At 44.6% G+C, this 16,965-nt stretch overlaps 1 protein-coding gene across 1 annotated transcript in view; it reads right to left on the minus strand.

The window, feature by feature from the left end:
- Window positions 1–1,446: 1,446 nt before the first annotated feature.
- Window positions 1,447–16,965, minus strand: part of LOC138296887 (solute carrier family 22 member 7-like) — a 214,846-nt gene continuing 199,327 nt past the window's right edge. The window contains exons 11-12 of the mRNA XM_069236382.1: window positions 6,687–6,893; window positions 1,447–3,700 (exon numbers count right to left, since the gene is read on the minus strand). Of these exons, the coding sequence (XP_069092483.1) occupies window positions 3,640–3,700; window positions 6,687–6,893 (268 nt within the window). The 3' untranslated portion in view covers window positions 1,447–3,639. The remainder of the gene's footprint in view (window positions 3,701–6,686; window positions 6,894–16,965) is intronic.

The following is a 16,965-nucleotide window of genomic DNA, read 5'->3' on the forward strand; positions in this document are numbered from 1 at the left end:
CTTCGAGCAGCCTCCCCTCCTATTCTTTCAGTATCACCCACGGCAACATTTAGGCAGACCCCACCGCCAGTACTAGCATTAGCAATCTCAGAAACTTCCAATAAAGATGGTGAGCCGCAACTTAGTATTGGTGAGTCCATACCCTCAGGCAATCCTGCTCTATGTACATTGTTGCCCCTTATTGTGGTTCCTAGAGATTCATTGTTGCTGGCTGAAGCTGCTAGCATTAGCATCTCAGCAAGCGGAGACTGGTTAGTGATCTCCTGAGTCTCTGCTACATGTGCCTGTGTAATGGTAGAAGCGGTGCCGGACTAAAGCAGATGCAGGATTGGGTGCCAAGCTAGAGATTCCTCCAGCTTCACCGGCTGGCACATTACTATGCCGAGGCCCTTCTGATCTTCTTTTCTGCAGTCGACTCTGGCTTCACTCAGGTTGCGTATTCCTCGGCCACCACTGCCGACGATCACATGGCGAGGGGCCATCACCTGGTCGTTCAGTATCCGACAGCTGTGTGTACTGTCCTTAAGCGTCCCTCTATTTGCTCAGGAACCCGGTTGTGGATGTACAGAGTAGCCCACAGCTCAGGATCTGCTACATCCATACCGGCAGCAGCTAACCGCGTCCGTGATGAAAAGAAGATAAGTCGTGCAATTTCCTTAATATCCTTATCGCCTGGAAGTGGGAAGGCACAGCGTAACTTGACAGTCGTCTGGCAGCAAGGTAGGCAAACGGGCTGCAGCACAGGAGCAGTGTGGGGGGGAGCTCTCTACGGTGTGTTATATCCACCATCTTTCATAACCGATGCCCGGCACTATATAAAATAATTAAAAACTCAAATTTTGCCATCACTTTTGTAAAAACCACAGGGTTTTTACAAAAGTGCTGATTTCACGATATTTGGCAAATCGTGAAATTGCAATTTTCTGGCGGATCTGTAATTAGCTTCCTAATTAGCACTAATTAACACTAATTAGCCATTGCCTGTGTTCCTCCTCCTAAAACTGTTATAACTCTACCCCTAATAAACAAAGTAGGGTCAATAGGCAAAAAGGGAGGATCCTGAACATTAATGCTCAGTCAAAACCATTAGGAAACCCTACACCACAAGGCTTTCCAGTTCTCAGTGTTTGTTGATTCATTAAAATAGTAATATCATTACAGAACAAAAAAGTCACTGGTGTCGTGTATAAAACCAAAACCATATCAATTGAAAATTGTCACAAGACTTGAAGAGCAGCACATCTTGCATCCAATCAAATTATTAATAGTAAATAGGTCTAAAAACAGAAAGGACCTTGAGCATCTAGCCCTCTCTAAGCAAGATGCAGAATACAAATGAGCTTGACCCTTATGTTTTTTTATTGGCTGTTAAATAAATCATTTATTACACAGAAGAAATCATACACTATTAATGTAAAAACATGAGAGAACAAAAATGCTGCTTCTGCGCATTTGTGCACAACAAATAAACATGATCTTTTCTGCTATGTGCAAAGTACTCTTGTTAATGTCTATTTATGTTCACTAAACCAAACCTATATAAGGCACTTGTTTCTAACAAAATAATTCACTTCTACACTGACTTTTGGCTTCAGTTGCTGTGAACTTGTAACATGTTTCCTCACTCAGTCAGTCACTTGTTGTCCTTGGGTGCTAGGGGCAGGGAAAATAATTCAGTATTCTGTGGTTGTCAGTAGTGATGGAAGCTTAGATGGAGGTTGTCTCAAGGATTCTTGGTAAGAAGGACACAGGGGACACTCACAGGGAAGGAGGGAACATTTGAATCGGAACATATGCTCTCAGAGGAGAGACCACTTCAGGCAACCTGCAATAAAAACTGTGGATCTCCCCTGAGACTTCTTGCACTTTTCTTTCAGCTTCAAGCCCCATATGTATAGGAGCTCAAAAGAGGTCTTTTTCACCATGGTCTCTATCACAAGGAGAGAGGTGCAGAAGGTCTGGTCCATCAAGAGCAGGAGCTGCTCAGTGTGGGCTTCTGTCATTGGCGGCAGTAGGTCTTCGTGCGAGCCGCTCATCACCTGTACCTCAAAGTCCTGGGCACTGAGTTTGGCTGATTATTGCACTTCCTGGGAGCTAATCTGCTTCTCTGAATCTGCAGCCACAACAGGTTTTACACAATCCAGAAATGTCTTCCCTACATTCAAGCAGGATAGCAGCATGGAATTCAGTTCCTAGTCCAAGACCTCCTGTGATCAGGAACAGTTAGATTCACAGGCTTGTAAACTCATATTAAAGAGGATACTTGATGATAGTCAGATAGTCACTGGAATGCTGGAAATGCAAGGCTCCTTCTTGTGTTTGTTCTTCAGCTCCCTGATGATGAGGTGTCAATAGTATGAACAGAGCTGCTGATGCCTCAGTAGCCATAGACATGGGAGCCCTTCCATAACACTGAGTGCAAGTGGTCCTCATCACACGCGAGGCTGCTGCTGGGCACAGGATGTGCTGGATAGGCACAGTGCACATTTTTTGTTTATTTGTAACAAACTACTGCGCTCTCCATAACCTACCCTACCCATCGGGGCACAGAGGAGGGAGAGGCTGGAGTTTCACAACTATAAGTGTCAACAAGTAGACCTAATGGAACTTGCTCAGGCAATGGTTTTCAAACAAAAGTCACCTTTCCAACTTCTAACTTTGTCAACCTAACTCAGATCTAACAACAAATAAGCTACAAAGACTTTCTCAATGAGGAGAGTAGAAAGGATGGTATCTGACATAGATGGCGGGACAAAGAGAGAATATGGATCTGAGACTTCAAGAACTGTCCCTTATGAATATATCTGTATCCCTTCAATAGGTACCCCATCTCCTCATGTTTACTGACAAATGCATTCAAAATTTACAAAGCTCTCTGGGGGGGCAGAGGAGATCAAGGTATGGGGCATGTAACAAATTATATTGTTTTTTACATCAGACACTAGACAGGAAACTTTTCATTTGAATCATATTCCCTGACTAGAGCATAGCCCTTAGTGTGGGAGGACACTCACAACTTGGACCATGTCTTAGGAGTCTGGTCATATGAGGTTCCCAGTGCATCAAATATAATAAGGTTGTCCAGAAAGATCAGTTAAGGAGCATAGCAGGTCAAAGTCTTCTGCATGGTCTACCAACCTTGGACGCTTCAACAACACCTTGACTAGGTAGGGGCCTGTTGAAATGAAAAATTCCTGTAACATGAAATCACTACTCTTGCCTCAGGTACCTGGCCCACCCACACTATTTGAAACAGTGCTGAGGGGCCAACGTTTGCAATTAAGCAACAGATGAAAGATTTTGGTCTTTCCCTCAGCCACTCCCCACCTAAATAAAGTTCTAGCCAATGGCCAACAAGGCCTTCAAGAATGTAATTTAGTCTCTGTTACACTAAGCAATTTAAAAGGACAGTGAAGTGGAGAATGGTGCTTCACAAAACCTGTATGGACAATAGCAAAGGAATCAATAAAGCACCTCTGTAGAAGGCATCACCCAGATATTTACTAAAACATTACATCCCATAGTGGTTGGATAGTTTGCAATCTGTGCTCCATACAGTATTATGTCCTGAGATTTGTATGAGTCCTTGGAGTCCATCGCAGCCCACGACCACACTGTTGCAATACACCATCAGCAGAGTTAGAATTTGTGTGAATGAACATCTTCCCTGGGATCCTTGGTGGGACATATGGTTTTGGACCTGGTGAAAATAAAAATAGGCTGTAGTGGTTACATTTAAAACCCACAAGAAGAATCATCTGCTAACAAACCATGTTATGATGGTGGGGGTTTCCTCACTTTATGTAGTGATGAATCTACTTCTGCATGGATTATCAGAGGACAAGGGCAAAGCTGAGTTATGATCCTATCTGGCGAGTTGTACTTGTGGCAAGTATGGGGACGTGGACGATGACATGCTGACATGCAGACTGCGCTGCAGAGATGAGAGGAGGCAAGGAGCGAGGAAGAGGCAAGCAGGTAGGACCCAAGGTCGCAGGAGATCAGAAGCTCAGCTTGATGTTAAGCCTCAACGTAGAGGAGTAGCAGAGCCAGCCAACCCACCATACCTTCCAAACCTGCTGTACCAACTGTACAAACCCATCCTCATTAGAATTGGGCTGCAGTTGCAACTGAGGTCGGCCACGTGTAGAACCACGCAGGGTGTGTGTGGTAATTCTTTTGGGAGTTCCTGTAATAGTAAGAGGAGCACAGGAGCACAAAAGGCAAGGGGATCCGCATACAGAGTCCTGACAGTCTGCGGAAACGTCCAGGGTGTGTGTGCCACAGCCCCTCAGCCCAGCTGCATCTCCCTTTCTCTCTACTTTTTTGGCTCCTTCATGACCACTGTTGTGCCGCCTTTTTGCTGTGGGGTGCTTGCCTTTTTCCCTTTTAAGTTCTCTACTCCTTTGCCTCAGTACCCCCTCATGTCTTGCAGGCACGGTAAGTGGGACTAGGTTGGGTGCACTGTGGTGGTGGGGTTAGGTTGGCATAGAGTTGGCACAGATGAAGCCGGTGTGGCTTGTGGGTGTTAGCCAGAGGATGCACGCACTTATAGTGCTTTTGTCTGCACTTGTTCATGATGCCTGATGCCCATTACCTAATGTTGGATGCCTAAGGCCGGATTTGCTGAACCCTGTTGAAAACCTGTTGAATTGTGAACGGCTCAAGCTTGTCTGAAGCCCTTGGCTTGGCTGAATGTATCGCAAAGTAATTTTGGAATATCTACAGAATCTGTGCTGTGCATTGTGGTCAGTATGAGCATACGTATCCTGGATTATCCATCAGATTGTGGTTTCAGCTGTTTAGCAAGTGAGAATATTCCTTAATTTGGACAATACCATTTATATTTGCTAAATTGTCCTCAATAGGTGTACCAATAGATATACGAAGATTCGGAACTGTGAGATTTATCCCCTCTTCTACGTGGAGGTAAAATGACATTGACAAAACTTTATTTGATCGGTGTATCCAATTCATTAAGTTAATTTGATAATTTATTGAGAACAAAAAAAAACATGTGTCAAAGGACATCTCAGCTGGTCTGCTTTAACAGGTATCCTTACATCTCAAGCTTTCTATTAATGAGTGATAACGATAAAGTAGAGGAAATAAAAATGACGCCTATTGGAATGGATCTAGTTGTTGGTCCTTCCTTGAACCTCCTTCCCTCACAAGGTACCCATAAATGTGAGGGAGCTCAATCTGGTCAAGTTTCTCCTCTGACACTTAGGTCTCCCTCACAGTGTGGTCCCTCTGGCACAGTAGAAGGGGGATTTGACCGCAGGGTGTCCACTTTAAGGGTCAATTGTATCATTGTTCCTACCAGCGATTCCCTAATTGCGATTTTCTCTGAATCGCAATTAGGTAATCACTATTTGAATGTATGAAACTCCAGGAGTTTCATTTAGTGAGCCCTATATCATATGGAACTCGTAATACGGCTGGTGGTATATCCGTCACTTTACCGTCACTTTTGGGATGGATTAACACCTCCTCCAAAGTTGTAATAACCCCCTAAATCTATTACTGCTATGTGTTAATAAAGGACCATGGGAAGGTATTCCAGAGGATGAGAGGTACTGTGAGCTCTGCCTTACCCATGTTCAAATTTTGAGTCATGAGATCTTCATATGTCCATATCTGCACTCTGCACATTGTCTCTATTTGAGACCAATCTTTTTGAAATATAATATAACTCCTGCTGCTCAGGCTAGACGTTCCTTGTTTGCTCCTCCCTCTGAAATGGGTTGTGCGACAATTTGTACATTTTAAAAATGTTATTAAATGTGTTCTGATTCTTTTTTCAGTATTTGTGCAACTTTTTTTTGTACTCTACTGAATTTGTAGGGAATTGTAAATTGTGCTTGCAATTGCAGGTTAAATGAGCTTTGGTACTTTACGAGTGAATGTGCATTCTTTACATTCGTATTTTTGACATTTATCATCTGAATTGACAGAATTGTGAATCTTATTTCCTGCTAATCTTCTCTACCTCACTTTACCTGCATATTTGCACTTTGTTCTCTTTATGTAAAATTGGAGCATAGAGACCTTACATGTCTCTAACGCTTTTGCACATGATTTGTTTTAATTATGATACTTTGCACATTTTCACCTTTCTGATTTTTACACTTTCTATCAGAGTGCTGTATTCCACAATTGCACATTTGCTAAAAGTAATGTTCAGCACTTTATGGAATTTTATCTTGTTTTTTTTTTTTAAGGCGTTCAACTTGACCTTGTGTGCGAACTCCTTCCACTTGTGTATCCTCTGTCTATAAACCACAACCTATTTCTAAAATTAGTGGTGTGCAAGAGGTGAGGCAAGTTAACTAGGAGCATTATTGACTTCTATTTCATTGCTCCTTACGCCTTTGGTATGACATGCCCTCAAACAGTCTGGAGTGCAGAGAAAGCAATATATTTTATAACAAAGGTGAATAAAGAAAAGTACTAATTACTATAAGAAAAATAATAAATAGATAAGCAATCTTCTGCATTAGCTCTTCAGGATACACAGCAAACATGAGTCTGATGAAAGAAAGCAGAAAGAAGAGAAGTGGATGTGGTTATCCAAGGTGAGCAGAAATCAAGAGTTGATTATGACGATGATTAATTAGTCTATATCCCTTCTGTGGATCCCTGAAGATGGTTACCCTACTGAACCTTACTCAGGCATGGCTTACCGTGTCTCTTCAACATCCTTTACTGTATCAGGCAATCCGACGTTGAGAGTCTCAGGAAGTAAGAAAGCTACCAAGCCACAAGCGATGGCTACTGAGCAGTAGATCACTTGTGGCAAGACCTTCCAGACTTCATCCAGCAACAGGATCAGGGGAGCCAGGGACACACCAATGCGGGAAAGAAATAAGTTGTACCCGATGCCATTTTGCCTGGAAGTACAACATGAAAAAAGACCTGAAGCCTTAAAGAACCATGTCCAGACTGGGACTGTTCGCATCAGTAATGGGTACAGTAGCAAACATTAAACATAAAACATTAACATCTTGCTCATTTCTTTTTGAGTTGTTTCGTTTTTAACTACTGAATCAGTAACTAAACCTTGTGCTGGAAAAGGTAAGAACTAAATGTGTTCCTTTTTAATGTCCATCCAGGTTGAATGCCATTTAGTGAATTTGTTGGAGAAAAGTGGAGTAATAAATACAAACAACAAATACACAAATATTGTCCTATCCACTCTTGTCTTTTTAGCCCATTACTCAATTTATAGCACATTCTTCTGCACTATAATTTTACTTCTTTCATTGTTCCTTTTTTGTTTAATACATCTTATTCATGTTTGTTCTGAAGTTTACCAAAAACAGTGTATATATCATGGCATGCATTTGTTTTTGACAAAATAAAACAGTTCTGGTTTCTTGCTAACAGGCGTTGGCTCTCATTATTGCACATGTAATACAGTTCAGTAGGGATGTTTTTTGGAGGTCCATTTGCCTTAAGATCATGCAAAATCTCCTTTGGGCAGTATTATCACCAAAGGCATTTTTTACTGTAAATGGGTATAAATGCCCTATGAGAAAAACAAAGTTCAGAATAAAATCATAATTGAATCATAATTTGCTACTTCTGGTTTAGGAAAAACTACCAGATGAATTCAAACACTACTTTTAATGTTTAATAAAAATTCAAGTCAGTGGTGAAGTTGGATCTTTAATAAATATTTAGGAAAAGTGATTTTGGAAAATTAGACTTTATTTGCCTGTGCATTCAGTGCCAATGTACTGACGATACAGAAATCTACTTGAAAATCTCCTCTGTTAAAGACATCCATCGACTTAAACACTGCTTGCACATGATCCAGACCTGGTTGTCCAGCACCTACCTGAAGCTCAACCCAACAAAGACAGAATGTCTGTTAATTACCTAAAACAATAATCAATATATTGTGCAAACCTGGCTCAATGACAAGAACCTCGATGGATTTGAACTCCAACTTTTATTGAATGTCAAGTCACTTGAATTCATCCTGGAGACCAACCTCGTCCTCTAGGAGCACATTGCCAAAACCTCAAAGATAGCGTTGCAGCTGTGCTCCCTTCTAATGAAACAAAACCATTTCTTTCCAGCAAGCAACCTCAGAACTACTGGTCGAGCCCTAAGACTCTTGTATGTGGATGCGGTAATGCCCTACTCCAGACTCCATGCTGGTTCCCTTTTAGGGCATCCTACATGCTGAAAGACATCTCACCCAGGGCCGGACGAAATATGGTCACATCACCCCCATCTTGATGGCACTCTATTGACTGTGGGTCCACAGCATCTCATCTTCAAAACTGGCTGCATCATTTTCAAAGCTATCACAAGCAGCACACTCCATATAGATGTCAACACATTCACAGCCAGGATACCATCAGACTGCAGACTAAGATGGGTAAAAAAGAAAAATACAAGACTGCAGGAAGTTTCCGTCTATGTGCCCAGGATCTGGAACAACATCCCCATATCTATTAGGACAGCCCCAGTTCTGATCCAAGAAAGGAAAGAGTTAATGACTGATCTCTTTAAAGAACACTACACCACAACGCATTCACAATCTGACAGCCAGCTTCTTCTTTTCTTACTCATTTACTTTATGCATGTCTTTGAATATCTATAGCACTCCACTACCTGTTGGCTAGGTGTGTGCTATAGTTATACCACATACATATATACAATAAACATGTAAATATACATGCATACACTATGCTAAATTAGCTTTAGGGGCATATGTACAAGGAACTAGTGTTGTGTACATTGTGTACCATTTTAGTTATAGCTCCATGCACGTTATTTTAGCATACTAGGCCTGCCACTGTGCACTTTAACCTAGATATATTTTATTCAGCTTCATTTTATTATTCTTACAATAGCCACTTTTGCGGTATTGTTTTATTTCTCTCTATCTAGCTGTTTTTGCCCAGGCAAGCACTGCATTCTCAGACAAGACTGTATACTGATTGCTGATTGCTTCGCTACAGCTTCTTATGCAGACTTTAGGCCTTTGCTCAGGTATGGGGGAATATGTCTTCCCAGGGGAGCCTGAAGGGCAGAATTAGAGCTTAACACGCTGTGCTCTATTATAGCTTAGGTAGGAATTAGTCCATTGACTCTAGTGACAATATGGTAGCGTTATTTCTATGCTTTACTCCCCTTGTCACCATTTTAATTTTGTCATGCTGTATCGTCCTGGTTATTGCAGTCCATGCTTTTATATCTAAGATGCAGCTGCTTTATTAAAGCATTGTTGAAACCTACACTGCCTCTGTTTGTCATTGTGTATAAGAGACTAATCTAACTGAGAAAAACGGATGTGGCCTGAGTGACCATGGTTTCCCTGAGAAATCAATTATGTCATGCGCTCGGCTTCCCAATCATCCCACCTTTGGGTGGAGATGAGGCACTGCTAGTTGGCCGGAGCAAAACCTGGATTGGAGCAACAGGTGTCACCTGTAGTGGGTCAGACTCAGTCTCCCACACCGCCGGCGATTCTGCCACTCAAAATCCAGTAGTCTCATTAAAATAATGAGAGCCTACCCAACACTAGTACATCAGCTCTGATGCGCCACTTTCCTTGCGTCGCCCTGCGCCTACTGCATTTCAAATACAGTGCACCATTGTGCACATTAACACAATAGAGTCAACATTTTCTACGCTATTGTGGCGCTTTAATGGACTAGCACCACAAATGTTGATGCTAGTCCAGCAAAGCTTGGGGAGGCCCTAGGTAATAACCTAGCACCACTTGAACGCCTGCCCGAGCAGGCGTTAAAAAATGATGCTAGAATGGTGCAGTGAAATCTTGTAAATTCCACTGCGCCATTTCTTTGGGCCTCCCTGCGTGGCAACACCCAAATTGCATACATTATACCTGGCACAGATATAATGTGGTGCAAGGGTTTACCATAGGTTCCTGGGGGTCAATTCATATCATTATTTGGTCATGGGGCATGCATAGGCTCCCTAATCCCAGAGATGATTTTGGCTTCATCCCCCCTCCCCACAGCCCATTGTGTAAATGAGAGGGGAGGGGGCACAAACCCCTTAACTGAGCCTCTTCGAGGCCATAGGGACCCCATCCCTCAAGGCTGAATTTTTAAATAAGGAGAGGGTGGCATGTGGCCCCCCTCCCTAAGCCTCTTGGATGCCCCAGGAACCCCATCCCGCGTGGCTGACACACAAATTTTAAAGGAGGGGGACATGCATCCACCATCCTGGAGCTTCCAAAGGCCTCGAGACCCAACCCCTCCAGTCATATAATTTTTAAAAGAGAGTGGGTGTGTGGCATCCACAAAACTTTATGGGACCAGGGTACCCCATTCCCCAGAACCTTTGTATTTCAACAGAAGGGAGCTCGCAGCCCCCCTTCTGAACTTTGAAAGCCATGAGCACCCCATCCTTCAGGGGCAGCTCACTTCTTGTGCCTCAGGGATCCCACCCCTGGAACACTTTTTCCCTGCAGGAAAAACTTGACTACTTGACTACTCCCACCCAGTGGGAGCTGCAAACATGCCTCCCATGCAGCCCCCAACTATGGATTTCCCAGGTGTGCACAGGGCACCCACATTAGGCTCTGGGGAGGGGAGACATGTGCCTCCCTCCCCTTAAAAAAGCCCAGGGGGATGGGGTACCAAGGCCCCTAAAGGCTCAGGGAGTTTACGAGTGCCTCCTCTCCCCTTTAAAAATACTAAGGTCCTGGGGATAGGGTCCCTGGGGCCTATAAAAGCTCAGGGAGTAAGGCTGCACACCCCCTTAAAATAACAATACAGCCCCAGAGAGTCCCTGCTCTCTAATAAATATAAAAAGGGTGCCCCTGGTGGTGACCAGCACACCCAAAAAATAATAAATGGTAAAAAATGAATAATAAATGAGCTGCAGAAGATGCTCCTTTATTATTCAATCCTCTTTGCTAGGAGCACCCCAAAATGCCCTGCAAGGGCTTTTTAAACATATTTCTTCAGCTTTTATGACAACCACTTTAATTAAATATTGTACTGTGTGAATTACTGAAATATACATGTAATTATTAGTCATATTTTAACAAAGCCAATACATGTGCTTTATATATGTAGTTATCCTGATTACTTCATAATCTAACAAGCCTACTTTTAATAATTTATTTAAAATGACACCAAGACCCTGCGCTCAGCACCTCCCCCTGCCCATGGCTCAGGTTGGGCTGAAGGTCTGACCTGTGGAAAATCCTATGCTGCACAGGGGTAAAGGCCATGAGTGGCATGGGCTTAGCTGGTAATGAGGAGCTGGACACAGGACCCTGCAGCCAATCCCAGGTCAGGCTTGGCCGGCAGGAAAATAGAGGGGATAGACCCTTGTGTGAGCTACATATGCCTGTGACATGAAGGCATCCTTTGAAGTTAATCATGTTCATAGGCTCAGCCCAGAGGGGCCTCATGTCAGGGTGAAAAACATCTCCCCACACCCAAACCCTTTCTACATTGTCTGGGAGCAATACACGTTTCACCAGTGGGGAGTCATCAACAGTCAGGTGACACTGATCACTGGCACATTTGACTCAGGCAGAAAAACGACAACTTCCTAAAAATGTAATTTTAAAAATAGTCATCTCAAATCCAAATTGACAGTTTAATTGGATTTTAAATTACCATCAAAATAAATCCTTGAATCATGTTCCTATCTATTCCCAGACTGAAGTTAAGCATTACAAGGAGTTATAAAGTAAGTCAGTGTTTTCCCAAGAGAGAGTCAGCTTTACCACAGTAAAAACTTACTTAGGAGATATCTCACTTCTAGGGTATCTAAAACATAAGTACACATGCCATACTTTGTAAATAGCATGCACTCTGCCCTATGGGCAAAAAGGGCCGACTTTAATGGTGACCTATAAGTATTAAAAAGGAGCCTGGGTCCTCGGGGTGGGGAATACTGATGCAATTGCAGTGTTACATCCATCTAGGTGGCTAAGACCCATTGTACCCTGCATGGTCCTGCAGGTCCCAGGCCTCAGAAAACACAGCAAGCAGCACTCACTGTGGACTGTGAGTTCAACCGACCTGAGGCTGCCTTTCCTCCTTCTCCAGGGCTCCTGGCTGTTGCTCCTTGCCCCTCCAGCTCCAACATGGCAATCATTTGCTAGAGGGCTAGAAGCGGCCTTTTAAAGCTACTCCATAGCTAGCCCAGTTCAGGTTTTCGTTCTCTTTTCCTGTTCCATCAAGGCTTCTTCTTCCTTGGTTCCCTCCTGATTTTCCCAATCCATTATGTTTCCTGCCATGTCATATTTGATGTAATTTTGTTTTCCCATTCTTTTGCTAAATAAAGGCTTCAGTCTGGCTCGGGCGGCAACGAAAAACAAAGATGTGTTCCTTCAGTTGTGTCCTTTTTCCCTGTACTTGCTGATCTGATTCTTTAATCCAAAAAATTTCCATTGTTTGGACTCCTGAGTCCTGCCTTTTGTTTAGTCCTTCGAATTCCTTACTCAGCAAGGAGGTTTTTTAAGCTCTGACTTTGTCTTCCTGAAAAGATGGCAGTTTCTTTAGGGCACTTACCTACCACATATTCTAGGATGTGGAGATAGTGTGGCTTTAGGAAACATTCACCCTTACTTTTGGGTAGTGAAAGACCCGGAACCAATTTGCTGCTAAGTGTCCTGAAAGAAATTCATGGAGGTTACCTTAGTTACATGGTGGTTGTCTTAGAATATGCATGGGAGTGTGGCAGTGGGGTATAGCGATAGGGAGTAAAACGATACTCAAGTGGATGGGTGAATACATGTGATTTTATTGTGATGCACTTATATCTTTATAATAGTCCGTATCTATGGTCTTTCTGGCTGGTGATCTCCTCTGTTCTCTTCTTCCTCAGGGTCCCTGGTGACTGAAGATGGTTCCCCGGCGGTGGTTTTGTCAGGAAGACCGGAAAAAGAGGAACGAAAGACAGGTAAGTAGTGTCTTTGTGAGCTAACTGGTATTCTTTCTCGTGAGGGGAGGGTGTTGAGAGAGAGAGAGAGAGAGAGAGAGAGAGAGAAATTTGGGTGAATAGGATATAAGTGTCCTCTCCCAAGAGGAGGAAATAAATGAAGTAGGAATGAATATGTAGGGGCTAGAGAATCCCGTGATTACACCTCTGTGGGCTTAGTCTCTATTTATGTACCATAGAACCGCTCTGTCTCCGTGCTCAGTGGTTGTTGTCTCTGTGCCTTTTTCCCTCTCAAACTCCCACCTTCCTCCCCCCTCCCTCTAATCATCTCCTCCACCCTCCTCTCTTCCCACCATATAACGCAGTTTCTCCCTTAGGAAGGACGGTACCTGCTTTAGCCACGTCCCTCCAGGGACGTGGTGGAATTCGGGCTTCTTGGGACCATCCTGTCCCTCTGAAGTGTCATCCCGACCGTTAAACGGTCGTCTCTCCCCAAGATGTGGGTCGTTAGTCTCCTTGTCTCCTCTGCTGCCTTCTTTTCCTATACTCCCGGCTTCTCTCTGTTCGGCGTCCTCTTCTCTGTCCGCGCGCTCCACGCGTAGTCCTTCTTTACTTTTTAAGCTTTCGGGAACCTGGATATCCGGATTCCTGGCTCCGGTGGTTTTGCCCTCCTCTGCTGGTCCGTTTTCAGGTAAGTCCTCGTGAATCCGGATGTCCGGACTTCCGGTTTCATTAGATTCGGTCTCTGCGAGACCTCCGGAGCGCCGTTCCGCTCTGGATTCGGCGCTGGATGTAGCCGGCTACACTTCCCCTTCCAAGGTCGGGACTGATACAGTTCTGATGGTCCAGGAAAACAGGACAAATAGTCTGCAGTACACCTGGAATATGCCGGACTTGAAAAGAAAACGGTTGGAGTTCCATAAACCATCTGAGGATGCATGAGTTGGTGTTCTTGTTGGAGGCCAACCAAGTGAGAGGTGCATGGTCTGTATACAGAATAAAGGGATGCCCTAAGAGGTAGTATTGTAGGTTCTCAATGGCCCCCTTGATGGCGAGACACTCCCTCTTGATTATTGGATAATGCCGTTCTCTAGCTAACAACTTCCTACTAATGAATACAATGGGATGGTTATGACCATCCTCGCCCGGTTGAGACAATACTGCTCCTAATCTAACGTCTGAGGCATCTGTTTGGAGGTAAAGGACTTTAGTAAAGTCTGGACACTTTAAGACTGGTTCAGTCGTGAGGCAGTATTTTAGGTGTTGAAAACTAGACAGTTGATCCGCTGTTGAGGCTGATATTTTGAAGGGTTGTTTTTTTTTGTAACAGATCGGTAAGGGGTGCTGCTAATGTGGAATATCTGGGTATGAACTGTCGGTAATAACCTATTAAGCCCAAAATGGAACGGAGCTCTTTCTTTGTTGTTGGAATAGGCACCTGTTGGATGGCCTCTACTTTATTTTTCTGAGGTCGTAGCTGTCCCTTCCCTATAAAATACCCGAGGTATGCGATGTGATTATGGGCCAGATTACATTTTCTTGGATTAGCTGTGAGACCTGCTGAGTGTAGAAGATGGAAAACATAGTTTAATTGGTCAAGATGGTCTTCCCACGTTTCGCTAAAGACCACTATATCATCCAGATAGGCGGCTGCGCAATCTTGGAGGGGTCTTAAGAGGTGGTCCATTAACATTTGAAAGGTAGCCGGAGCACCATGTAGACCAAACGGGAGTACCGTGAACTGGTAAAGCCCTGTCGGTGTTAAGAAAGCCGTCTTTTCTCGGTCTGCTGGAGCTAGAGGTATTTGCCAATATCCTTCGGTTAGGTCGAGAGTTGACATATACCGGGCCTTGCCTAACTTCTCGAGCAGATCGTCGACTCGGGAAAGGGGGTATGTATCGAAAAGGGATATGGCATTCAACCGGCAAAAGTCAATACAGAAACGGATAGAACCATCCGGTTTCAGTACTAGCACGACGGGTAAACACCAAGGGCTGACAGATAGTTCTATCACTTTCATTTGCAGCATGGTCTGTACTTCTTGCTCAATTACATGTTGGCGGGCCTCTGGGATACTGTAGGGTCGTAGTCATACTATTTGACCCTCTGGGGTTCTAATATGATGCTGGATTAAATTTGTTTTACCGGGTTTTCCCGAAAAGAAGCTGTTATGTTGAGCCAAGAGGTCCTCTAGCTGTCTTTGTTGGTGTTCTGTGATATCAGGATTAATTTGGGGCCGTTCTGAAGACGTATCCGGGTTGGTGGGGCATAATTCAATCTCTAAAGATTTTTCGGGTGTTATCAAAAAACCCGTAGCTGTAGGGGTTACAGACATAGTGGGCTCCTCCCACTTCTTTAGCAAGTTGATATGATAGATTTGTACTCGTTTTGGGTTCTTTGATAATTCTATGAGGGAGGTAACAGGGGAGACCTGTTTTAATACTGTATAGGGACCCTGCCGTTTGTCAAATAGTTTATTGTCGGAACTAGGACGTAAGATGAGAACTTTATTGTTGGGTTGGAGATGTCTTGTTTTCGTACCCTGGTCGTAATACTTCTTTTGTTTGCTCTGGGCTTTCTCCATATGACTGTGCACATCTTCCCATACTGTCTGCAGTTGGGATTTAAGTTTGTGCACATAGTCTAATAAGGGTTTTTCACTTTCTTCCTCTTCTTCTCATATCTCAGCAGCCATATCTAATAAACTGCGGGGTTGTCGTCCAAAGACGAGTTCAAAAGGACTATGGGGGTGATTCTGACCGCGGCGGACGGCAGTCGCCGCCCGCCAAGCGGTTCCCGCCGAAAGACCGCTCCGCGGTCAAAAGACCGCGGCGGTCATTCTGGCTTTCCCACTGGGCCGGCGGGCGACCGCCGAAAGTCCGCCCGCCAGCCCAGCGGGAAACACCCTTCCCACGAGGACGCCGGCTCAGAATGGAGCCGGCGGAGTGGGAAGGTGCGACGGGTGCAGTTGCACCCGTCGCGAATTTCAGTGTCTGCTAAGCAGACACTGAAATTCTTCGTGGGGCCCTCTTACGGGGGCCCCTGCAGTGCCCATGCCATTGGCATGGGCATTGCAGGGGCCCCCAGGGGCCCCGTGGCACCCCCTACCGCCATCCTGTTCCTGGCGGGAGAACCGCCAGGAACCGGATGGCGGTAGGGGGTGTCAGAATCCCCATGGCGGCGGAGCGCGCTCCGCCACCATGGAGGATTCTCAAGGGCAGCGGGAAGTCGGTGGTACACCGCCGACTTTACGTTTCTGGCCGCGGCTGAACCGCTGCGGTCAGAATGCCCAGCGGTGCACCGCCAGCCTGTTGGCGGTGCTACCTCCGACCTCCGCCATGGCAGTAATTACCGCCAGGGTCAGAATGACCCCCTATGTCCTGTAGAGGCTTGTTCATGGGACCTTATAGCGTGAAGAACTAGTGGGAGCTTTCGGTCCCAGTCTCGCCCTGATTCCGAGACGGTTTTCTTCAATAATGACTTTATTGTACGATTATATCTTTCAACTAGGCCATCAGTTTGGGGATGATATACTGAGGTTTTGAGTTGTTTGACTCCTAAAGTCTTACAGATGTGTGCCATCAAGGATGACATGAATGGTGTAACTTGATCAGTTAAGATTTCATTGGGAAACCCAACCCTGGCAAAGAAGCTAATCATGGCTTGGGCTACATTTCTGGTCATCATGCTGGTGAGAGGTCTGGCTTCTGGATACCTGGTGGCGTAATCAATGAGAACTAAAATGTATGTGTGTCCTTTTTTGGATGGGAGGAGGGGGCCTATCAAGTCCATTCCAACTCTAGAAAAGGGGATATCTATTATTGGTAAGGGTTGTAATGGTGTTTTTCTCTGGGGTCCTGGGTCTACTAGTTGACATTTGGGACATTGGGTACAATACCGTCGGATATGTGCATTCACTCCCGGCCAATAAAACCGGCGTAATAAATATTCTTCCGTTTTCTCTCTACCATAGTGTCCCCCTCCCGGCTGATTGTGAGCAAGATAGAGCACTTGTGTACTGCAGGGTTCGGGTACGACTAATTGTCTTTTCTCACTATTATCATGTCTGATAAC

The sequence above is a fragment of the Pleurodeles waltl genome, chromosome 5, assembly GCF_031143425.1.
Source record: "Pleurodeles waltl isolate 20211129_DDA chromosome 5, aPleWal1.hap1.20221129, whole genome shotgun sequence".
Lineage (NCBI taxonomy): Eukaryota > Metazoa > Chordata > Amphibia > Caudata > Salamandridae > Pleurodeles > Pleurodeles waltl.